The sequence below is a fragment of the Pelodiscus sinensis genome, chromosome 3 (assembly GCF_049634645.1).
Source record: "Pelodiscus sinensis isolate JC-2024 chromosome 3, ASM4963464v1, whole genome shotgun sequence".
In the NCBI taxonomy this organism is placed as follows: Eukaryota; Metazoa; Chordata; order Testudines; family Trionychidae; genus Pelodiscus; species Pelodiscus sinensis.
Genome location: NC_134713.1, coordinates 141,595,601 through 141,620,359, shown reverse-complemented (window position 1 = coordinate 141,620,359; position 24,759 = coordinate 141,595,601). Strand labels below are relative to the sequence as shown.

The following is a 24,759-nucleotide window of genomic DNA, read 5'->3' as shown; positions in this document are numbered from 1 at the left end:
CACTATAGTTTGGCAACAAGATTATATCAAGATTCCTTCTCTACAGAGAAGGCTCAATTCTCACAGAGCTCCACACCAACTAAACAAAGCATGCTCTTCTCCAATAGAGCATGGGCCAAGACTACTTAGGGCTGAGGAGGACTTCAGCAATTGCTCCTCCAGCTTGTCAGAAGCTAATGTGCCAGTGGGCAGCAGTACTGACAGAAAGGAGACACTCTCCCCTTTGTCATTTATTATGTGTAACCCCAATAGTGCCTAGAAGCCATAGCCATGGATGAGGTCCCCACTATGCTAGGCACTCTACAAACCCAGAACAAAAGATAATCCAAGCCCAAGATAGCTTACAACAAGTATAAGACAGGTGACAACAGATGGATAGACAGACCAACCAACAAGCGAGTATAAAGGAAGAAGAAGAAAGTCCTGTCAGTGCTGTCACGAGCATGGAGAGACTGACTGGAATGTAGAGGCATGGGCACTGACTTCCCCACTAGACAAGGGGTGCTGGACCCCCTGCAGCCCAGGCCGTGTCCCCACTCCACCCATTCACCAGGACTCCATCCCTGTCCTGCCTCTTCCCATCCACTGCTCCTGTCTTGCCTCCATGCTACCTTCTTCCCCAAGCATCCACCCTAGCTCCATCCCCATTCCTTCCCTTCCCCCAAGAATACCCTGTCCCTGCTCCTCCCCGGCCCTCCTGGATCTTCCTGAACACCATGAAACAGCTGTTCACAGCAGGCGGTGAGTGCTGGGGAGGAGTTGATCAGCAAGGCTACCAGTAGGCAAGGCACAGAGAAAAGGAAGCCAGAGGGGGGAAACTTGGCTGCGGGTAGGTGCTCAGCACTCACTAATTTTTCCTCCATGCGTTCTCCATCTCCACAGATTCAGCATCCAAGTGTAGAGGGGAGAGGCGCCAATAGGGACAGAGAGAAAAAGAAAGGAGGGAGGGCGCATATAACCACAACATCACTTTGGCCTCCAGAACATGGAACTGAACCCAGAATTGACAAACTTTAGGATTCCTGTACTCTCAGCAAATTCCTATCAGAGCCCTGGCAAAATGTATCTAATTCCTCTATGCTTATCCTCAGGGAAAGCCTACAAAACTATTGCCAGTTTACTATTTACTTAAGCATTCATGTCTTGGATTTAGAAGTTCCAACTCCAACATTGCTGATGACCAAGTTGGAAGTCTATATGGCTCCACGTTATTAACTTCCATGACTGTGAGACTAATTCTTATACTATGTGGTGTTTTTCTTAAAATGATAATAATAGAATCTCAGCTTTTAAATAGGAAACAGCTCATTTATGGAGAAATTATTGAAAATGTAACCAGAGTACATCCTAAAGAACTAAAATACAAAGGAAAATCTTTTCACGTCTCAATTTGAGATCTGGCTCATGAGTTTTGAATGCTTGGGATTAATACTACTGGTGAATCCATATGATATGTATAGGGATGAGGTTCTATTAACTTTTGGAAAACAGCAAAATTACTACAAAAACACTACATAAAAAACATTAAAGTTAAAGTTAGAAACTCCCAGTATTTTGGCCCCCTACTGAGCACATAATTAAAGAGTGTATCATCACACATAATAAATTATATTTTCCAAAGGACCTCTGCCTTATTCAGAGCACAAGATAGATGATGCTCCAGGATGAAATCAGAGTTGCATAATAAACAAAACTGTTGTCCGCACAACCATTCACTTCATTTATAACCACAGTTGGAAAGTGCATAACAGGGAGAATTGGATTCTATGCCTGGCTCTGCCACACAGTGCCTAGGTGATCCTGGTCAAGCCACTTACACCAGAAATTTCATAAGACATTTGTATATTCCTCATTTTCTGAGGGCTACACTTCAGACATCTGGATCCCAATTTGCAGAAATGCTAAACATACAGCTGCATCTGAGGTCTATGAGAGTAATAGTTGAACACAGTGTTTCTCAACTTTTCCAAACTACTGTACCCCTTTCAGAGGTCTGGTTTGTCTTGTGCATACCTCAAAGTTTTACCTCACTTAAAATTACATTCTTGCAAAAACAGACACGAGAATACAGAAGTGTCATAGCACACAATTACTGAAAAAAAAATTAATTTTCTCATTTTTACCATATTACAAAATAAATCAATTGGAATATAAATATTGTACTTACATTTCAGTGTATAATATGTATATAACAAGTCATTCACTTGTGCTTTTTATGTAGCCTGTTGTAAACCTAGGCAAATATCTACATGAGTGGATATACTCCCTGGAAAACCTCTGCATATTAGGGATGATAAAAAGTTGTTAATTAGGTAACTGTGTAACCGCTGAAAAATCTCAGCAGTTACACAGTTACATGCTGCAGGCTCTGCAGTTTAAAGCTTATACTGCAGAGCCCATGGCGCAGCCAGCTCCCTGGGAGTAGAGCCGGCTGCGCTGCAGGCTCTGCAGTATAAGCTTTAAACTGTAAAGCCTGCAGCAGGGGGTGACAGCCAACAACCCGGGAGCTGAGGTGCACCAGAAACTAGCTTTTAAGCCGGCTCCCAGTGAGTAGCAGCTCCCCTGAATGCTGGCCCCACTTCCAGGGAGCTGGCTGCTTGCCCTCTCCCCCTTCTGTTGCTTCTATATCAGATACACAGCCTGCAATGCAGGATGGAGCCTATGTGTAATCTGTAATGAGAACCAATGAGCCCAGACTTATTGGTAGGGTTGCCAGGTGTCCGGTTTTGAATAAAATGTCCGGTATTTTCTAATTAGGTAAGTTTATTATTATTATTAGGAGTATCAGCATGTAGTTGCAAACTGCCTAGCTGGTAGACATGCTCACGCTGCAAAAGTGTGTCTACCAGCCAGGCAGTTTGCCGGTACATTGGGGGAGAGGGGCTTAAAAGTAGGAGAAGGGAATCTCCGGGGTCGTACTCGCTCTTGCTTTGCTGGGACCGTGTGCGCACTATTTGATCTGAGTAAGTGGGTCTGGCCCACGAAAGCTCATCATCTAATAAACCATCTTGTTAGTCTTTAAAGTGCTACATTGTCCTGCATTTTGTTTCGCCTGGGTCAGTTCCACTCCCCACGGCCAATTCTCTCCCCCTGCTGCTTTCTGCCAGCCAATCCCACTCCCCAGGATCAGCCTTGCTTCACGCCGGCCGGCTCTCCCTCCTCCTCTTCCCGATCTCGCCCAGCCAGCCCCGCTCCTTCTGGTCCCCCTCCCAGCCAGCCCTGCTTCCCGCCGGCCGGTCCTCCCTGCCCGGATCTTCCCTGGCCAGCCCCACTGCTCCAGACTTCTTCCCCCCTTCCCTACCAGCCCTACTCCCTGCTAGCCGGTTTCCCTCCCACACACACCTCCTCCCAGCCAGCCCCACTCCCCACCCACCCCCCTGAGATCAAGTATGTCCGGTATTTTTTTTTAAGCCACCTCGTAACCCTACTTACTGGTTAACCATTTAAAAAATTATAATATTACATCCCTACTGCACACCCTAAGGGGTACATATACCCCTTGTTGAGAACCAATGCCTTACCATACAAAGCACCATGTAATGCTAAGCACGCTGAAAAAAATCTGTGCCTGGGCATCTCATATTGTGCACCCAATATATGTAGGCACAGAGGCAAAATTTACCTAAGCTGTCTCTTGCAGAATTGAAGCGACAGACCCTGGTTCCTATGGCTCAGAGCTAATGATGATATTTTTGAAGATATACACATTTCAAAAGTTTTCAAGAACAAAACACTGCCATTAGAGTCCATCATACAAGTGATCTGCTTGGCCATTTTGTATTTACATGCACATACAGCCATCCATGAAGAACAGGCCTCTTGCATATGTTCAAGGATTTAAATTGAAAGTAGGTTTAACCAGCACCCTATCCTCTCTGCAAAGAAAAAAAAACCAATATATACAGTACGCTTCCGATAATCAGGTACCTTTGGCACCTAGGTGGTGCCGGATTATCAGATATGCCTGAGTATCGGGAGGTACTCCGGTGGGGGGCTGTGACGGGTCTGCCAGGACCCGCACTGTCCGGGGGGGTGAGCGGGGAACAGTGCAGCGAGGGGCGAACCCTCTGCCGTTTTGCAGGAAGGTGGGGGAAGCACCGTGCTGCCACCGAGAGTTTCCAGGAGGGGAACAGGCTCCCCACCCCCCAGGCTGCAGTAGTTATCGCCGAGAAGGGGGGGACCAACTGCAGGATCAACCCTGCAGCACCCCAGCTGCTCTGCCACTTCCCCAAGTCCGCCGCTCATCAGTTTCAGCAGCGGCAGTGGTGGACTTGGGGAAGCGGTAGAGCAGAGCAACTGGGATGCTGCCGAGCAAGGGGGTGAGGGGCGGCGCTGCGGGACCAATCCGGCAGCACCCCAGTTGCTCTGTTCCACCTCTTCCCCAAGTCTGCCGCTGCTGCTGCTGAAACTGATGAGCGGCGGACTTGGGGAAGCTGCAGAGCAGAGCAGCTGGGGTGCTGCCGGGTTGGTCCCGCAGTGGCGCCCCTCACCCCCTGCTCGGCGATAACTACGGCAGTCTGGGGGGTGAGGAGCCTGCTCCCCTCCCAGGAACTCTCGGTGGCGGCACGGGGTTTCCTCCGACTTCCTGCAAAACTGCAGAGGGTACGCCCCTCGCGCTGTCCCCCGCCCATCCCCCACCTCACGGCCAGTCACAGTGCGGGTCCTGGCAGACCCATGACAGGGGTCTTCTCCCCTTCCCTTTCCCAGGCGCGAGCACCCATGGAGCTCACAGCAGCTCCAATTGTCCGGCTGGCAGGAGCACTTCTGGGTTCCAGTTGGTACCGGACTATCGGGAGCGCTGGACCACTGGATGCCAGACAATTGGAGTTTTACTGTAACCTTGCACTGTTGCACACATTTTTCCATTATGGCCTCTCTCACAATCCTGAAGGCTGATACAACTTTAGTGTAGGAAGTGCTAGTTTCTCTTAGAGACCAGTCTCTACATAATTAAAGCTGCAGACACATACTGTTATAAAACTGTTTAGACCCTGGGTTGCTCTGCTTATTACACTGATTGTGGCTATAAAACTGTCAAGTTCACTCTGAAATCTAAGAGGATTTTTTTTGCCACGTTTGAGAATAGCTCAACTTTGAATTTGAAGTTTTGAAGATTGGAAGTTTGAATTACAGATATTGTTTTGAAATGCTGACTTCTCCTATTCAAACCTAGAAACACCTAGTTATTTATTCTTTCTTCTTTTCACCTAATTAATTCTCCTTGCAAACCCATACACCGCCACCTTTGAAAAAACAAGTTGTAATTAAACAAAGTCTAACTGTAATGGCTAATGCATTTGAGTAGTTTGCCCTCTGGTGACTAGTTTTGAGAGAACATACCCATGTCCCACAGCTCAAGTGGCAGTGATCTCTGTACATAAAACTAAAGCATAAAACCTCTATTCTCAGATTTGGGCAGGTTAATCTAGTAATTGTGAATTGACAATCCACTAGAAGTCAGAATTTTGAGGTGACAGAGTAGAGTGAAAGATAATTTGACTAAAAACCCATTCATGATGCTGCATTGATGTATTTTCTCCAGAGTGCAAAGGCAGATCCCTTTTAGGTATATGATTCCGTTACTGTGGTATCTGAGCACCTCTCAATCTGATGTTTTCATCCTCAATACCCCGTGAGTTAGGGAAGTGCTATTATCCACATTTTACATATGGGAAACTGAGGCATATAAAGATTTATGGGACTTTCCCAGGGTCTGTCAGAAGTCCTCTAGCCACACAATGAATTGGACCCAAATTCTCCAGATCCAGGAGCTTCCGGGGGTAGCCGAGTTAGTCTGTTACAGAAAAAAAAAAAAAATGGTCTGGTAGCACTTTCTAGACTAACAAAACATGTAGATGGCATCATAAGCTTTTGTGGGCACAAACCACTTCTTCAGATGATTGAGTTATGAGTTGGGGATATGAAAACTTGAAATAAATAGGAGCAAGAAAGGGGAGGGAAGAGGAGAGAAAGAAAAACGGAGGGGGGTGGGAGACCATCCTTCCTCTCAGGTAAACACGGATGGGTTACTGGTAGACCCTCATGATTTTTGCAAATATAAAAACTGAACAAACATGGAAAACATAAATCAAAAAAATGTACCATGCAACAATGGCTCTTGACCCATAGGGCTGGGTCCAGCTCCCCACTATGAGTGTTGTGATCTGGCACATGCGGTTGCACTGCCACAGCATCACTCAGTTATGGCCCAGCTGTCCCTCAGTTACATGGGGAAGAGGCCAATTTAAGTGAGTGTTGCAGTGACCCTTGGGAAGCCCATACTGGGGAGTTGGGCCTACCCCTGCAGGACCAGAGTTGTCACTGCAAGGTGAACGTGGGATATTCTTGCTCTACAAACACTGCCCCCAAGATCTCCTACTCCCTCAGAGGCAGACCTGGCATCCGCCTCAGACAAAAATCCCCAAAACCAAAACAAAGAATTTGGGGAGGGGGGGGGAGAGTTCTTGTTAGTGGCCATCTATCACTTACATATGACTTTATGTACAGACCACATTTGTCCAGATTCCCAATTATGCTGGGCAAGTGGCCTGTAATTGAGCCTTCTTAGTAGAGGTCTAGCTTTCAATACCCATACTTCTTTTTTTTTTAAACCTTTTGGTCTCCCCTTGCTTGTAAATGGAATGGCTGTTGAAATAATGTTGCCTGACTTGATCCCGCTGACTACCCACCCAATTTCTCTCTCAGTGGCCTTAGTTAGAGATACTCAGAAAAGAGTCTGATTTCCTTCTATACCTATGGTACACAAGTAGGTGTAATCTAGGGCAGTGTTTCTCCACCAGTAGTATGCATACCCTATATAAGAGTCTGGGGGGGGTACCTCAACACAAGTGAAATCTGGCAAAAAATGTCCAGAATTTTGCCCTGCAAATGGGCTCAGCAGGGGGTGGCGGTACATGCCTGTCAAATTGAATGTTCGGAGCTGTGTGCCAGGATGTTAAGAGCCGCTCTGCATACCTGCCCCAGCGCTGGTGGGGAAAAAAGTGTGTGGCTGCAGTGGCGGCTCTGGTGAGACCCAGGGCAGTTCCAAGTTGGGGGAGGGTTTGAGTGGGGAGAAAAAAAAAAAATCACTTCCATGGCTGCCTCTCCTAGTTAGTTTCCTCTCCAGCAGCCTTCCCGGGTCCTCTAGCAGGGAGGGCAGCTGAACCTGGGGACGCATGTTACCCCCACCCCTGCCAGCTGCTCAGTTCAATGCATCCCCATCTCCCCTTCCCCGTGGCACTGCGGAGAGGAGCTAAAGGTGGTGAAGTGGCACAATAAGTCTTGCTCCAAAGGACACGTCCCCGTCCCCGTCCCCCCATCAGTGCCATAGTGACTGGGGTTGAGAGGAGCAGTTGCCTCCTGGTGCCATGCTAGGGGATTGCCAGGCTGGGAGCGCACAGCCCCACGTGGCGAGCCCGGCGCTGGTGGGCCACTTGCTCCCTGCAGACAAGCCACTGAGGCAGGGCCGAGCAGTGGGAGCAGTCACTTCAAAGGTAGGAATACCATCTGTCCAGTGCCTGGTTCTGGAGGAGGGGAGGGGCAGTGGATTAGAGCAGGGATCTGGAGGTGTCTAGCACTGGGGAAGGGGCGGGTGCACTGGGTTGGGGGGGGGGGGGTGGCGGTGCCTGGCTGTAGTACTTTATTTTTTTTTGAAAAAGTGGTCCTTTTTTAAAAAGGTTGAGAAACACAGGATCTAGGGGACAAGGAGGAGAGCAGAGCAGAGGTAAACTCCAGGTTCTTTACTGTGTCTTGATTGAATGTAGCAGTTCAGTCACTGCAAAAACCAAGGCAGGAAGAAATGCTGATAGTTTTTCCAGTAGATGTATGTATAAGTAAGAGCACAAAACTCCGTTTCTCTGGGTTACTTTAAATTATGAAATGGCAATGGCCAATGAGGATTTCCTTATGGACTCGACTTTTGGATTGTCAGCCAACGGCACTTTTATTAATATGCTTATTTAATCTGTTCCCCCCAAATGAAACTAAACTCCCTGCAGGTGAACTAGGTGGTAATTAATTAGCTTTAACAATAGTTTTTGGACCAAAGATGGTAATAAGTTCACCTAGTATGTAAAATTGGTTAAAAAAACCCTTTATTTAGCTTCTTTCCTGCCTATATTTCTAAACAGTCTTGCAAAACAGCTCTCCAGTACCCACTTTTTCACTAGGTACGAACTTCTGTCCAAACACAGACTCTGAGGTGGAGATGCAAGGGGAAAAAAAAGAGGAAGTTTAGCTGCTTGTGTGCTATATAATTTTCAACATCGCATTGGTGGCTCAGATCCTAGAAAACATGCAGTAAACCAGACAGTTATTCTGTTGCATTTCTTAATAGTCAACACACATTTCCGAATAACAGATACCTCCAATGACAAACTAAATTCTATCCTGTGACAAAACATGAATTTGGGTCACATATCTTTGCAGGAGTGAAGTGAATGGTTTAAACATGCATTCAGATACTGAATTCTTTCTTTGCACAAAGAAAGAGTTAAACAGTTTATTTTATTCCCCAAAGACTGCCTGGTCCCACTCAGAGGTGCCATATTTTATTTAAAACATACTCTCTCAGTAACCACTTGTTCTAATTGGCAAGGCAAGACTGAGTCCCCAAAGCACACAGCTCGTTACATTCAGTTTGGATTACAAAAAACACGATGAAACAAACTGCATCGAAATGTACAAATTAACAGCGCAGGAGTGTGCGACACAGACGTGGAATTAGATTGTAATATGGAACAAACTCCACAGGGAGGCTAGGGAACAAATCACTAGTGTCTCTATAAGCTATACAAGGTTTCCAAATGAGCAAATACCCAAAACAGAGCATAGGCTTTTCCATAACTCACCCAAATTGCTAAACATGAATAGTAAAGATTCCTTCCCTCCTCCCTTATGCACACATGTAAAAGAGAATGGAGTTACAAACAAGAAGGCTTAATGAATTAAACCTGCAGGTCGCACTATCTAAATATGTAACTCATCTTTGCTTTCATGCTGACAGTGCGCAAACATCAATGCAATTAAGTCATACTTCTAAACATTTTTTTAAATCACCTGAGAACCAGAACACAAGGGACTAAATTAGAGTTGGTGTTTCAGCAGGCAGCATGTAGAGGTTAATGAGCTAGAAGTTATTTGAACAATATATTTATGGAATAGGCGGAAATAGTCTCTTCACTACAAACAACAAAAGGCACAAGACAAAATAAAAGAGCAGCTCTTTGTACAAAAACAGAAGGCAAAAGGCTGCCCTACTCTGCAAAGAAAGTTAGCGGGATTAGCCAGCCCTTGAGATAACAATAGGCATGGAAAATGCCAAGAAATAAAATGGCTCAGATACGACCATATATTAAAATGAAAAAACAGACATTGCAGTCTTTTCAGACAGCCAGCACCTAGTAGAGGTCACACTTCTAGTTAACTGGATAGTGCAATTTGTAATGGTTTACAAAAACTACCAGGCTGTTAAAGTCACAACAGCCACAAATCTTTTGTGATCTTAGTTCCATATCTCCTTAAATAGGAATTATGGAAACATAAAAGCAAGACTGCATTGCAAGTGTAATGAAACTCATCATGGCTTCTTCAACTATTAACTTTGTCATTCCCCCAACAAAAAGGCTCATACACCTTACATGAGAGTACAGTATTCTCATATCTTGAGTGGGGTCATGAAGAAACGTAATATGCTCACAGGATGACAGCATTTACACCATTCTGGCCTTGCTAAATCTACTGGCAAGTAGAAAATGCCCCTGAGCGTGTTAGAGGCTCCCCTGCCCAGGCCACCGGTTAACTGGTTACCAGTAGGGATATTAAATTTTGATTAATCAGCTAATCAGATAGTCAATGGAATTTCCATCAACTACTTGATTAGTCAATAAGAGGGGTGCTTGCTATTCCACTGCACCTCTCCCTTTGAAATGTACAAGAATCACAGGTGGATATGGTACATTTCAAAGGGACAAGGACAACAGGAATCCACACCAGTGGACCGGAGCAGTCCTGCTGGCATAGGTTCCCCCCTGTGCCTCTTCCTTTGAAATGTACAAGATTCACAGGCGGCTCTTGTACATTTTAAAGGAAGAGTAGCAGTAATGAGACTGGCACAAGCGGGACTCGCGTCGTTTCCCTGCTGCGCCCTGCCCCCCCTGAAGACACTGCTGGGAACCGGCTTTTAAGCCAGCTCCACCCAGCACCGGCTCACGTTCCCTCCCTTGCTGCCTCTCTCTAATAGCGGTAGCAAAGGGGCGGGGAGGAAAGTGACTAGTCTAGTTCCTACTCCACTACCCGAGAAGCATTTGCTTAATGGGTAGTCGACTAGTCGCTTACATCCCTAGTTACCAGTAAGATGAAAGGCAGTCTTCCTGACTGACATGAAGAAATATATTAATTGTCCTGACCCCACCCACAGTTTATGTTCCAGGGATTCATAAAGAACCCTTCTTCCACCCCTAATTACAATGCAGCAGTAGATCCAGTCGGTGGCCACATGGCCTCCCACAATGCTTATACTCCCCATACTACTTTGGGGAAAGAAGGGAATGGCACAATGGGACAGGGAGAAAAGAGAGAAACTAATGGGCAGATCAGCCCAGTCAGGAGCTGAGCCACTAGCCAAGCTCTCAAAATCTTTGTTGCACACCTATATACAGGAAGTCCTCATGAAGCTCAGCTATTGGCATGCAGGGGGCACATATCCTGAAACAGGATCCCCAGCTCCCACCTCGCAACAGCGCTACACTTATCCTGCTACAAGGGTATAGGACCTTGTCATAAGACTTCTACTTTGTGCCTACAGAGAAGAGGGCAGGATCTACTGTTGAAAGAGGTGTAAGTTATATTCTTCTCATTGAGTAACCCAAAATATTGTATTCACCCCTCAAAAAGTGCTGTATACTCATTCGGCCCACCCTATACCCTGGACATACTGATTACTTGCCACATGTAGAGGGAATCTTCTACAGCATAATTTGTCAAGGGTTACATAATCAACCAAAGCTAAATTAAATTAGGAATGCAACTATATTTGAACTGATTTCCTATTCATTAGTACTTCTGCTCCAAAACATTAGGACTTTATCTTTAGTCTTGTTTGCTTATGATTTACTAATCAAGTTGAATTTAGAAGAGTTGTAAATGTCCCCACACAACCACAAATATAACCTGCTTTAATGAACTGTGCCAATACTATCTTAGAATCCCAGAGCTGGAAGAGACCTCAGGAAGTCCTCGAGTCCAACCCCTTCCCAAAGCAGGACCAATCCCACCTAAATCATCCCAGCTACCGCTTTGTGAAGCCAGGACTTAACCTCTAGGGATAGAGATTCCACCACCCCCTAGGTAACTCATTCCAGGGCTTCACTACCCTCCTAGTGAAATAGTTTTCCCTAATATCCAACCTAGACCTTCCCACTGCAACCTGAGACCATTGTTCTTTGTTCTGCCATCCGTCACTACTGAGAACAGCCTCTTTCCATCCTCTTTAGAACCTCCCTTCAGGTTGCTATCGCAATCCCCCTTCCCCCCTTCTTTTCTGCAGACTAAACAAAAATCCCACTAAAATCCTTCATTTAGCTTTCATTTAATTTTTTCCCGCACAATCAGAATTTTTCCTCTCAGTAAGGTTTGATATATGTTTAGATTATATGAGTTTTTACAAGTTCTCTGGCATTCTTCTCTTTCCTCTCATTACAAACAGAAAGCTTTAACTGGAAATTGGGGAGGCATGGTTAGAAGACCAAATGAAGATCTGATGAATGCTAAATAAATATCTATGATGCTTCCGTATCCTCCAGATAGACATTCTAGAAATATCTAAGTTAAATTACCATCATGAGGGTCAGTGTTCCATATAAGCTGTGCACTTTTCATCTGCTCGGGAAAAATTCAAATGCCACTCCGCTGATTAGAAGAGTACCCACAGCTAGATTTTGTGTGTGTGTTGCTGGTGCACATTCACACATGCCTCAGTGCTCATACCACACATGGATAGAAAAATATCCACACATGGATGGAAAAGATTACAGGAAACATTCATGAGCAGTCTAACTGGCCACATAATTTTCAAAAGATGGTTTATCGGTTTGAATGCATAATACAAAATGGACTGGAGCACAAGAATTCTACCAGAATGTCTCATGCTAGTCAAGTGAATTTGCTTTAAACAGTCTGTAGTAAACATTCTGTATGCTACCAACTCTAAGATATGAATACAGTTAGAACCCACCACGATCAAAGATCCAGACTAATGGAGCAATACAAATGGAGGTGTCAGCTTCTATTAGAGACTAACACAGACACCATACTGCAGTGCTCCTAAAAAAAAGCATGTATAGACAATACTGGTGTAGGTATTTCTTTTACTGCTCTTCCAACATAAAAGCACAAACACAAGGCTGTGTATCAGTAGAGAGGGTAAGCACAGCAAGATGGACAGTGCAAGTCCCCTGGATTTTTGATATTTCGTTTAGAAACAGAAGTTTCCTTTGGGGCAAAGAGATAAACAAAGTACATACATGGTTTTTCATTTATTGTGCTTTACTATAGAGCACAGACTACAGGATATGAAACAGCAGACTGCAAGATGCATGCATTTTTGTTAGAATTATTTTCCATACTGCAAGCCAAAAGACTGATCAAAGGTCTGATGTGAAGTTTACTGACCCCAAAAATTGGCATAGAAAAGTACCCCCAATGTGTGCTTTTCAAAATTAAAATCTGTCAGGTCATCCCTATGATAGCTTTACATTGCCATGAAGAAACTCTACTTGGATTCCAGTCTCTTGCAGCCTAGAACAAGCACTAGGAAATCATTCTGGGAGGCAGATAAATGTTTTATTGAAGAGCAATTCATCCAGTCATTTAATGAGTTCCTAAGAAAATCATTTCTAATCCTTACAGCAGTGGGCCTCCCCTATAGAAGTGGCAGGGTATAGAAATGTATAGAAATTAAGGCAATAATTCTGCACAATCTGGGATGCAGATGAATTCTGAGGCAAAATTTTGCCACTGAAATGTATTTTAGTTTTCTAGCTCTACATTAAAAGATAGAAACCAATGCAGAATGTTGGTGTGTTGTACATGTGACCCCAACTTTAGAGGAAGTAGTACCATTTATTTCCTTTCTTTTCTTGTTATAAGCATACCTCAAACTCAAGAGGGGGAAAAAAAATCAATATTGTGTTCAGGTAACAGAACACTATAGCCTGACATATAGCCACTGCACATATATTGAAACATACTGCCAGTTTGATGGTGAGCAATAATGATTTCCACTCTATAGAAGACTGATCACAATTAAAAATAATTTTGTCAGGATGGTAGCCCCTGAACGAACGAACGCAAGCACGCACATTTCAAGCAATAAATGAAGGTGAACCAGAAATTAAGACATTCAGATCTTGTCTTTTCTGACAATTTTAGAGAACTTACCACATGCAAATAAATGTTATAGCACAGTCCAGAGAAAGAAGTGCATTCTTAAATTGAATTATGCTGATATAGTGGGTCAGACAAATGTGGAAATCTCGTAGCATAATAAAGATTGAAGATACTTTAGGTCTAGTTCCCTCATACATACCTTCAATTATAACCTCATCGAGAGCACTATGAAGCCCCTTAAGATTTTTGTTAGAAATATTTTACCCCCACTAAACTTATTCTGTTCTAATTCCAGCTGTCTCTGTGTGTCTCCACATACTCCTTTCCCATATTATCTTGTACTATGACACTTACCTTTGGTTTCATGTATTAGCCCTTGGGCAAGCTGCAACTATTACCTGCATTCATTTTCCTTTCCTGTCTGTTCCATAACTACCTTCCTTGAGTCAGAAAGCAAATGGACTAAAGGTGAAATATATTTATATAATGATTTAAGGCAAAAGCGCACAGTTTTATGGCATGTTATTGGAGTGCACAAATATCTGGAGTTACTGAGGAGTCTATTTGTTTCACAGCAGTGCCAAGGGTCTCAGGATTAAGACCTTGTTACCAGGTTCAATACAAACATAGGAAAACAGCAGCGGCCTGAAAGAGCCACCAATTTCAGGCTGAGGTTTCATACACAATCAGCATAGGCCATGCCCCACTCCCACTGAAGTCTACAATAAGAGTCTTTCAGTGGAAGCAATTAGGTCAATGCTCCATGCTTTTGAAAATCCTGCACTGTGTCTAGTAATTCAGGCATGGAATTTGGCATAATAGTTTGACAAATTGATATGACAGGTTGTAGTAGTAATGGTGTAAAATGCTGTGTCTATGAAGTATCTTGTCTATCTATCCATTTGCATTTTCTCACTTACCATTCTAGATTCCAGTTTGAACAAATTTTGGATTGCTGGATGTCTGAAGTTCTGGTAGTTTAGTTACCTACAGCAAATTCCTCTGTAGCAATTCCAGGGGAGCCAACAACTTCACCAAGGCCACTGGGCAAGGGGGTGGAAGGGAGGAATTCTGCACTCCTAGAAGGAGCAGGGCCTTGAGCAGAAGAGGCAAGTCTGGGGCAAGCAGCCTGCAGCGCCTTCTGGACCACCCCGCATGGCGCTCCAGCAGTAATTTAAAGGGTCTGGGGCTCTGGGCACTACTGCTGCCATAGCAGCGGCTGTTGGGAACTCTGAGCCCTTTTGAATTGCTGGACACTGGGACATTTTGCCCCCGATCTACCCCAATTGGGGGGCGGGGGGAGGAGGGCTGGGCAATTCAATATCAAGGCTTCATTTGTACTGTACTTGTTCTGAAGACATTGGGATATAGATAGCTTTTAGACAACACCACAAAATAAAGTCTAGCACACTTTAAAGTACTTTATTGATCCAGGATTAATTTTAACAGTTTCTGTTGAAAGCATGTGAACACTTCAGGATCTGTGATTTTTACTAGTGCTTAAGACAGATTTGATTTTTCTCAAAAATTTTTGCTTGTTCATTTCAAACTCTTCTCTCCAGAGTTACATAAACCATGAAATTTAAGAACTAAGTACTAACCAGAAATGCTAAATGTGTGGTCATGCAGAATAGTCCTGTGAACTGTCAGGCCTTTTAAGGTTAATACTTCAGTTTCTACCAGGGAGGTTTACCTTCATACTTGCCTATAAAGTGCCTACCATGCTGTGCCTATACAAATAAGATCCTTACAAATCCTGTCAAAGGCAGGGGAATACTATCACCATTTTTAACATGGTAAAGTTGACATAACTCGCAATCAGAGATTCCTGGCTTCTAGCCCCATGATCATGCTGCTTTTCCTTTTTGACCATAGGTTAAACAAGTTGCCAGATCACCCCATATGATCACCCCATAGCCATCTGGCAGTCATTAGTATTGACCAAAAGAGAATTTAAGGGAACAGCTCCTAGACACTACTCTTTTTGCTCTGACTGAGGCTAGGTCTACACTGATGGAAGAAAAAAAAAATAACGATGAAAGATGGCGGCAGCTCCAGTTATGTGAACTGTGTAGCTGGAGCTGAAATACCTTGCATCAATTTTCTGGGGTGGCTCCATAAGAGGTCAACAGGAGAAACTCCCATTGACTTCCCTTACTCCTTGCAATTGCGAGGAGTTCTGGAGTTGATAGGGGTGCCCTCTAAGGATGTTAACTGACTAATTGTGTAGTCGGTACAGTTTGTATTGGCTATACCATTATCCAATAAATCTCTTCAGTTTAAATGTAGTTAAGAGTCGGACGCACAGGCAGCCTAGTTCCTAGTACATTTAAACTGCAGTGGTGCAGCAGGGGGTAGGTCCTAAAAGCCAACACCACCGCGGCTTTGCATTTAAGTGGAGTAAAAGCTACAGCAGTCCCAGACCAGCACGAACCAGGACTGAGCCGGGCTTCCTCAGTCCTGGCTCACGCTGGGTCCAGCAGCCTCTGTCTGCAGCCAGCCCTGGCACCTCCCCTAACTCCTTCTCCTCCCCCCCCCCCCACACTGCTCCCTCATCTGCCTCTCAGAGGCAGTGGATGGGTGGGGGACAAGGCAGCACCATGGAGACTTTTAAGGTCTTTAAGCTGGCTCCCCCCCAGCCAGGTCCTATTCCCCACCCCCTTGGGCAGGCAGCAATGGGGGAAGCAAGTAGTCAATTCTACTACCGGATAAGCTTCAGTTTATCAAGTAGTTGACTACTCCACTACTCACTTAAATTCCTAGTGCCCACAGTGTTCAATTTAGCAGGACCTTACCAGACCCACTGAACTGAACACCATAAGATTGACCTCTGGGGCATCAATCTGGCCAGAAATATAGATGTGCCCCAAACCTGAGGCAAGGTAATCCTCTTTCTTATCACAACTGAAGACAAATTATGAAATACCCATGAATGTTTCACAGAGAGAAAGATCATATCAAACCATCATTATATATTTAGGAAATTGTACTTAATTTGTCAAGACAAATTATGGCAAAAAAAGATAAGGGAGGGCAGGAAGACACTCTTTCCATAATTTATAGTACAATGCAAACCTGGCAATTTTTTTTTTCAAGGAGCCTCTTGTCCTCCTTACCTGATACATTTAAAATTCTACTTTGTATTAGAGTGCAAGGTTGTTCCCCTTCCCCCCCCCCCACCTCAAATGAAAGGGATAGAAGAGACCCCTCGTCCATTTTTTGCTTTAAGTCAAAGTTACTCAACTAAATAGTTACTAACCTTTTTCATTGTGTGGATTTCTTTTTTCTAAAAGAAAAAAGAAAAAGGAAACAAGGGTCAAGATAGGTAACAACACTTCCAAATTCTCTCCTCCATACAAATCTGCTACAACACTATTTATAGCTTACCATCTTATCAGAAAAATGCAAAAGGAAGAATTCTTGACATTTTTGGGGTGTGTAAGTTATTATAAAAAGCAGATTTTGATGGCTTTCTTGCTAACTATTGTGGTTCCGTTTATAGGAGCAGAGTGTAAGTCTTTGTCTTCCTATTTTAATGGTCTGGCTGATATCCAATAACATTACATTAAAAAAAACAAAATTAATCAGTCTCTTTTATTTTTCCTTTTTAAAAAAAAAAAAAAAAAAAAAAAAGAGGGAAAGTATTAGAGGAAAGCATACTAGTTATCACTTTTTAATGAATACTAGAAGACTCCTGCCATATGAAGATACCAACACACCATAACGGGGACCTTATATAACAAAAGCAAGTTCCGTCACTCCTAGAATATCAGTTCCCGCTCTGTCATAATGACTCATGGCAATTTGATCACTGATCCCAGACTGTCACGGTCTAATGGATACGGTATCTTGAAATTCTCAGAATACTGTGTATTTCAGAAAAGAGACTAAAATGGCTCTAAAGGGATCCTTGACATTTTAAAATTGCTACATAAAGGTATGAACAATATCACTCTCAGTGTGACTAAGCATGTGCAAGGTAGTTATTCAGAGGGGAAGGGCTTTTCCAATGAGACTTGAAAAACAAGAAAATACCTCTTAAATTTGTTTTACAGAATTTCCACTCCACAAGTGATTTGCTATTTGTACAAACAGCCTCGTGTATTCTGCTAACTCTGAGATATGCAAGATTGTCAGTTTATAGATAACTATCAAATATGCAGACTGCTTGTGTTGCTTTCAGGATGCAAAAGACTCAGGTGAGGTAATATCTTGTTGGATCAACATTTACTGGTGGTGGGTACAAACTGTCAAGCTACACAGAGCTCTTCTGTAGGCCTGGTAAAGTAAGCAAAGTATCACTTTGCCTAACTAGACCTTCCATCAACACAAGTTGGCCAAATAAAAGATATTACCTCATCTGCTTTGCCTCTCGCAGATAAAGGTGTATATCTGATACTTAAGCTTACTTGTATGTTTAAATTCTTACTTAGATTCTGAAATCGGCATCCTTCTGCAAACTCAAGTACATCAAAGTTTGTGGCACTTTATTCCACTGCAAACTTAAAATGGTGAACTTGTATATGATCTATGATCCACCAAGCAAAGGTCGTCTTAGACTTTACACAAATTCCAAAAGGAATCTGGTAGGTATTTTATTTTATTTTTTGCCCAAATTTAAAAAAAACAAACATGGATTTAGACATTCAAAATGAACAGTCAAAAAAAGTTCGAATGGGCCATTATATTTTGGTTTTAGGGATTAATGAAGAGTCTAAACAATAAAAAGGTTTAATGTTTTGCTTCAGCTTTTAATATTTACTTCTAGCTCCCTGGACAGAGATTCTTTTAAGATCTTCGACAATGGTATTAGTATAATGATTTCAAAATCTGAGAAAGTTAACATAGGAGGGGAAAGCAAGGGGAGACTGACAAAAGGTTGCTAACAGTTCCCAGCAATATGATGCAACTCTTACAGTTAAGCTTGTTGATCAACAATCAATGATTCAATGCAGAAGTTGGATAATAAAATATCCATGAGCAGCAAGACTGATTTCCATACCTATGCCTCTTTCTTTTCTAGTTTCAACTATATACAAGATTTTGGTGTTTACTAGTAGAATAAAACTCTGACCTACTGACTTCAAAATTCCAAACCAGACTGATACAAACAAGCTGTGTCATATTTACATGAGTTGAACAAAGACTGGAGCTCTACAGTTCAAGGGCATTCCAAACTTCTGTTATCTTCAATGAGTGAAGGTTTGATCAATGTATTTACACAAGAGGCTTTTGCTTTACATACACTGGAGACTGTTTCAATAAATCTGAGCAAATAAATGAAGCACCAAAGGAAGGAGAATTTGATTTCACACACACTGGGGAGGAAAAAAAAAAGCCACATGCATAAACCCCAAAGGAGATGGCAACAATGTGATCTAGATAATTGAACAAAAACACAAAACCTTTTAGTGCACTTACCAGCAAAGCATTTGGAACAGAGATTCATAGTCTTGCTAGACCTAGGGAAAAGAAAAGAAAAAAAGAGCAGAGTTAAAAATTTATTATAATAATTCTAATCAATAAATCAAGAGTTTTCAGAAGAAAAACAAGGGTAGGAGAAAGCAAAAATTCAAATAGTTAAGCACCGATACAAGTCATCAGTGGCAAAAGGTTGGCAGAAATGAAGGCAGGGAGATGAAGGGGGGAAAATCTCATTTGGCAATCTTTCTTCAACTTGGGAAAGAGCTTTCAAAGCATGGCTTCCAATTTATCCTAGCATTCATAAATAACCTGTCGGATAGCAAATATGATAGACATGAAACGCTAAATTATTCCATTTGATCATTATAGCTCCCCTTGGCAACAATTTTTCAATCCTGGCACATCTCCTGTTCTAACATTTTAGGAAATATGTTGACATGTTTTCTTCTATACAAACTACACAAGATTTGATCTGTCCAATATGCTTGATTCAGTTCAAACCAAACGCTATGAAAGGCACTGTTGGGGGTTACATGAGAAAGCAATTTAACACCATCCTGAGAAGTGTTGAACTACATATTGACAAGCAAGGCTGCACCCAAAATGCCCATGTTTGGGGAACTCACTTTTCATGGGCTGTCTACCTGGAGCCTCTCACTAGCACTGAATTAGCTATATTTCTAAAGGTAAAGACGTGTGGAAATAAAAATAATGGAACCTACCAAAACAGTTACATTTCTAGTTTAAAAATCAAACAAGGCTTTAATTTTGACAAAGAACTCACAACTTGCATGGCACATCTGTTTAAACTACTTCTAGGCACTCAATGGAGACAACAGTATCATCAAATGGCAAGTATTTCTATAAGTGTCTTTTCAGACCAATTATTTCTCAGATTTATTTTTTTTTCCCTCACTGAATAATAGAAACAGTCTAAGTGTTCGGCAAACAGGGCATTTTAAATTATTTTCTTGTTAATTTGGAGAAAATCCAGATAGGATTACTCAGGTATTTCAGGACATGAAATTGCTTTTGAATTCCTGCACAAGCGAAAGTTAGTTTATAATTGACTAAAACTTCCCAGTAGAATACAGGTGACTGCAGGTATGAGAGTCAAACATCTCCAGCTACAACACAAGATGCAGTCACACAGAGACACTAATTTTAAATAGGTGCAGAGGAGAAACATTAAATTAAGGGGTGGTTGAGATTCTGTGGCCTGCACTGTGCAGGGGGTCAGACTAGATGATCATAATGGTCCCTTCTGACCTTAAAGTCTATGAATCTATGAATCTATGAAATCCCAGGTGGCGGAAGGGGAAGCAGAGTAGCTCTTTCAAGCCATACAAATACATTATCTAGTTGATACATACCCAAATATTCAACACTCTACGTAGATTATCTGCTTTCAGAAGAACTGCAATTACTAACAGCAGGTGAGCCCATACCAACAGCAGTAGCACGCTACATCAAATACTCACTGCCTGGGAGTTAGACATTCTGGACTTAACTCAACTTGTCAGACAATGGCTTCTCTGCAAAACCACGAAACCCAAAGGGCAGTCAAGAGAAAGACAGACAGAACATGGGTGTCTCATATGAATGACATCAGAACTGACAATGACAAAGAAAGCTTTCTGAGGCGTAAGTAGCAGCTGAGGCAGATTGGTTATCAATCCAAAGTCTTCATAGGATTTTATTTTAAAGCACAGACAGGGAAGGAAATGTATTGCTATGTTAAAGAAAAAATGGCACTTGTTCACAGGAGCTTGATGTCCCTAGTGAGTGTCCCTATGAAAGTTCCCACACATTCATCTTACAGGCTGAATAGCATCAGGTCACTATACAGTATCTTTCAATTTCTATTTCATATAAGAAGAAAAGATCACTGTAGTCAAAATGCCACACAGAAGAAAGAAGATGTGCCGCTACATATCTGGCACATCCCTTTTTTACCCCATAATAAAATAAAATAAAAGTGAGCAAGTTGAGCAGATTGCACATTCCAGATCCAGTCTTCATTTCTAAATTTCAATTCAACATTATGCAGTAATGCAACTGAAAAACAAAGCAGAAAAAGCAGACTCCCTAAGATAGTGAATAAACAGACTCATAACAAAGCTCCAGAAATTGTGGCTGCATTCAGCCAGAAGACAAGAAAAATTAAAGATTCAATGCAAGAAATTAAAGATGAAGCAAAATCCTAAAAAGGTCTTTGCTTATTTTGAACACAAGCTGATGGGAACCTTAACAATTCTTTCTTACAAAGTTTTAACCTGCTTAGTACTAAATGCAAAAGGGAAAAGCCAACAAAAATCCACTAGATTCTGATTCCAGTCACTTCATTATTTTCCTTTAAAGTAATACACAAGATCCTCAAATGGGTACAACAATATTTATAACTCACTTCAACAGAGCACTTAAGTTCCATGGGATTCTCACATAGGCTTTATCTACACTAAAAAGCTAGGTCAATCCAACTGCATTGCTCTGGAGTGTGAAAAACCACACACCCCCAGCAAAATATTTAAACTGACCTAAAACCAAGCACAGACCACACCCAGGCTGTGTCTAGACTGGCCACTTTTTCTGGAAAAGCAGCCACTTTTCCGGAAAAAACTTGCCAGCTGTCTACACACTGGCCGCTTGAATTTCCGCAAAAGCACTGACGATCTCATGTAAGATTGTCAGTGCTTTTGCAGAAATACTATGCTGCTCCCGTTCAGGCAAAAGTCTTTTTCCGAAAAACTTTTGCGCGAAAGGGCTAGTGTAGACAGCAGAGATTTGCTTTCCGCAAAAAAGCCCCGATCGCAAAAATGGCGATCGGGGCTTTTTTGTGGAAAAGCACATCTAGATTGGCCAGGGACGCTTATCCACAAAAAAGTGCTTTTGCGGAAAAGCGTCCTGCCAAGCTAGACACTTTTCTGAAAATGCTTTTAACGGAAAACTTTTCCGTTAAAAGCATTTCCAGAAAATCATTCCAGTCTAGACATAGCCCCAAAGTCTAGCTACAGTGGGCTGAAAGGCAGGGAAGTGCTAGGTCAATCAACCACACCAGTCCCTACTCAGTTAGAATCATCTTTTCCTGTGGTAGACAGCTGCAGCCCCCAGCTTTAGTTCTGTAGGCAAGTCCCATGTGAGGCAGGCAGGGGTGCAGAGAGCAGAATGGGAAATGCAGCAAGCAAAGCAAGCACTGAGGAGGCTGTGTGGAAGAGGAGTGAATGGGGGCAGGACTTGAGGGGTAAAGAGGTGGGGCAGGCAAGGTTCTGGCATTCCTGCTGGAGTGTCCAGTTTTTAATTACCACCAAGCTGCTAATCCTAATGCATCTCAATGATGTAGGCAGTATCCACACTGTAGCATTTAAGCGGAGATAAGCCTTTAGTCACAAAAAGCCACTATAGAATTCTACATACTGGAGCATGTTGTTAATACTTTGCTGAGTCTGGGTCTTGAGCAAGTAAATGGACATCACTACCAGCCTGCGTGTAACAGTGGTCAATGGGGTAGGAGCACCTCCTGTTGCCTCTGAAGTTAACAAAGGGCTAGGGGGTAGCCACCACTCCATGGGAAGCAGGACTGAGCCCACAACAAACAACTAAACTGAAAAAGCAATGCTTCCTTTTGGTCAGAGCAGAGTAATCTTGGGTTCAACAACTGTTCAGTTAAAGCCACAGCATAGCTGTCACAGAATCAATATTTTGAAGACAAATACATAGAGTTTGGGGGGGGGGGTAGTTTTAGTGGTGGTTAGCAAAAAAGCCTCTACTAAATGCTACACAGAGCCGTAAGTAAGGTTTTCTGCCCCTGGGACAAGCTACTGAACTGTGCCCACTCCCCCTTGCCCCCCAGCCCTCCAAAATGATAAAATTATTAATTTTTGTATGAATTACACATGTGTTAATTGCACTATATATATATATATATATATATATATATATATATATATATATATATATATATATATATATTCATTCATATTCTAATTTTTAATTTTGCACCCCTAAATGTACCGTGCCTGGGGTGAGTGCCCTACTTGCCCCACCCTTGTTAAGGCTCTGGCTACACTTGAATAGAGCGGGATATTCCAGAACTAAACATGTATATAAGTATGCCAGTTACAGATAGCCATACCCACTTACTACCAGCTCAGGTACGTAATGCCACAAAAATCTCATACTGTTTCTGTACAGTCACTAAGTTGTCATTTTTAACTTAAGATGAAACTGACTAAATCATTTATAGCGAAATAATTCAGTGGAAACCTTAACAGCTAACCCATCTGGCCAAAACACTGGACGATAAGGCTGAAGCTGAAAAATCCTTAATACAGCTCTAGGAAAAGCAAGTCACTATGATTGTCCAAGAAGTCCATCTGAATTATTTTTTGTAAAGGTGAGAAAAGTATTGTGGTTCTATAACTCCAAGTTAATACAAAAATGTGGAGTCTTGTGCTGGAAGGATAAAATCCTTGAATTTTTTTTATTTAAATTATATGTTTTTCCTTTTACAAATAAAATTATTTAATAAGAAATCTGAATTGAGTGCAAACTATGTTAAGAACTAATTTCATTAAAATCTCCTAAAACATTTACATAAAAATAAATATGTCAAATCCATACGCCTTTGTTAGGAACTTTGAGTTAAGCGGTTTTTCTATATAAAGAAGGGCTGGAATTAACTTTTGAGGTCAAGCTTTATAAATATGACACAACAGGTCACGTACTACTTTAGGTAAGTGATACTGTGGAGAGACCCAGTGACTGTGTGTTTCGTTGCTGGTAGGTTTCTATCCTCACATTTCTATCACAAGAGTCAACCATAGAGTAAACTTCGGATAATCCGGCACCTTTAGGACCCAGGGGGTGCCGGATTATCAAATATGCCAGACTATCGAAAAGGGGGGACTATGAGGGGCCTGGGGTGGGGGGGATGCCACCCTAGACCCCTCATAGCCCCCCCTTCTGATAGTCCAGCTCTGCCCCAGGCATCCCTGATTCAGCAGCTGCTGGTCAGTTTCAGCAGCAGCTAAATCAGGGAAGCCGGGGACAGAGCAGCTGGGGTGCTGCCGGGTTGGTCCTGCAGCCCCGAGGGTCGACGCTACCAGACCAACCCAGCAGCACCCCAGCTGCTCTGCCCCCGGCTTCCCTGATTCAGCCGCTGGTCAGTTTCAGCAGCAGCTGAATCGGGGACACCGGAAGCAGAGCAGTTCCAACTGTCCAGCTGCCCTGAGCACTTCCGGGTTCCCGATGGTGCCGGACCATCAGAGTTTTACTGTACTTAGTGATAGCTAGGCATGTTAAAATTCAGTTAAATAAGTAACCATGTAACAGCTAAAAATCTTAGCACTTACACGCTGCGGGCTCTGCAGTATAAAGCTTACTTACGCAGTATAAAGCAGAGCCTGCAGCAAAGCCTCCCCGGGAGTGAGGCCGCCTGCTTCTTGCCCTTCACTGATCTGCTGCTGCAAAACTGCCTCCCTGGTAGCCAGCTGAGTGGAACAGACACCATTAACAGATAAGCATCGGTTTCATAGGCGTGCGCAGCACATTTCATTAGGGTGTGCACCCAAATATTTTTTAAAAAATGTACTTTGACCCCCATTAGCCACACCCCTGACCCTGTTAGCCACGCCCCTGACCCCCATTGGCCACACCTCTGGAGGTAACACTCTCTGGGCAAGATGGACACATGACCAAAAGGTGTCATGTGACACCCCCCCCCCAAGGACTTTTCCCACTATCCTCCTACCAATAGGGATTAGTTTGCCCCCTCTCCCAAACTCCCCTCATGCAACTATCCTGCAGTTGCATTACCCCAATGTGAGAGATATTAACTCGGGGTGGAGAGGCTGGGAGAAGTGTTCCCTCTAAGAGTTTCCTCCCATGAGCAGAATTAATTTTGTGTTGTGCACCAGTACTGAGTTTGTGGCTTGTTTGGATGTGTCACTG

The 24,759-nt window shown here is 42.9% G+C and overlaps 1 protein-coding gene across 4 annotated transcripts in view; it reads right to left on the bottom strand.

Annotated features, from left to right (window-relative positions):
* The window catches only part of ZFAND3 (zinc finger AN1-type containing 3), a 281,926-nt gene that overhangs the window by 199,299 nt on the left and 57,868 nt on the right, over positions 1 to 24,759 (bottom strand). For all 4 annotated transcript variants that reach the window (XM_025186351.2, XM_025186352.2, XM_006126534.4 and 1 more), the window contains exons 2-3: positions 18,808 to 18,848; positions 16,646 to 16,672 (exon numbers count right to left, since the gene is read on the bottom strand). In XM_025186351.2, the coding sequence (XP_025042136.1) occupies positions 16,646 to 16,672; positions 18,808 to 18,848 (68 nt within the window). The remainder of the gene's footprint in view (positions 1 to 16,645; positions 16,673 to 18,807; positions 18,849 to 24,759) is intronic.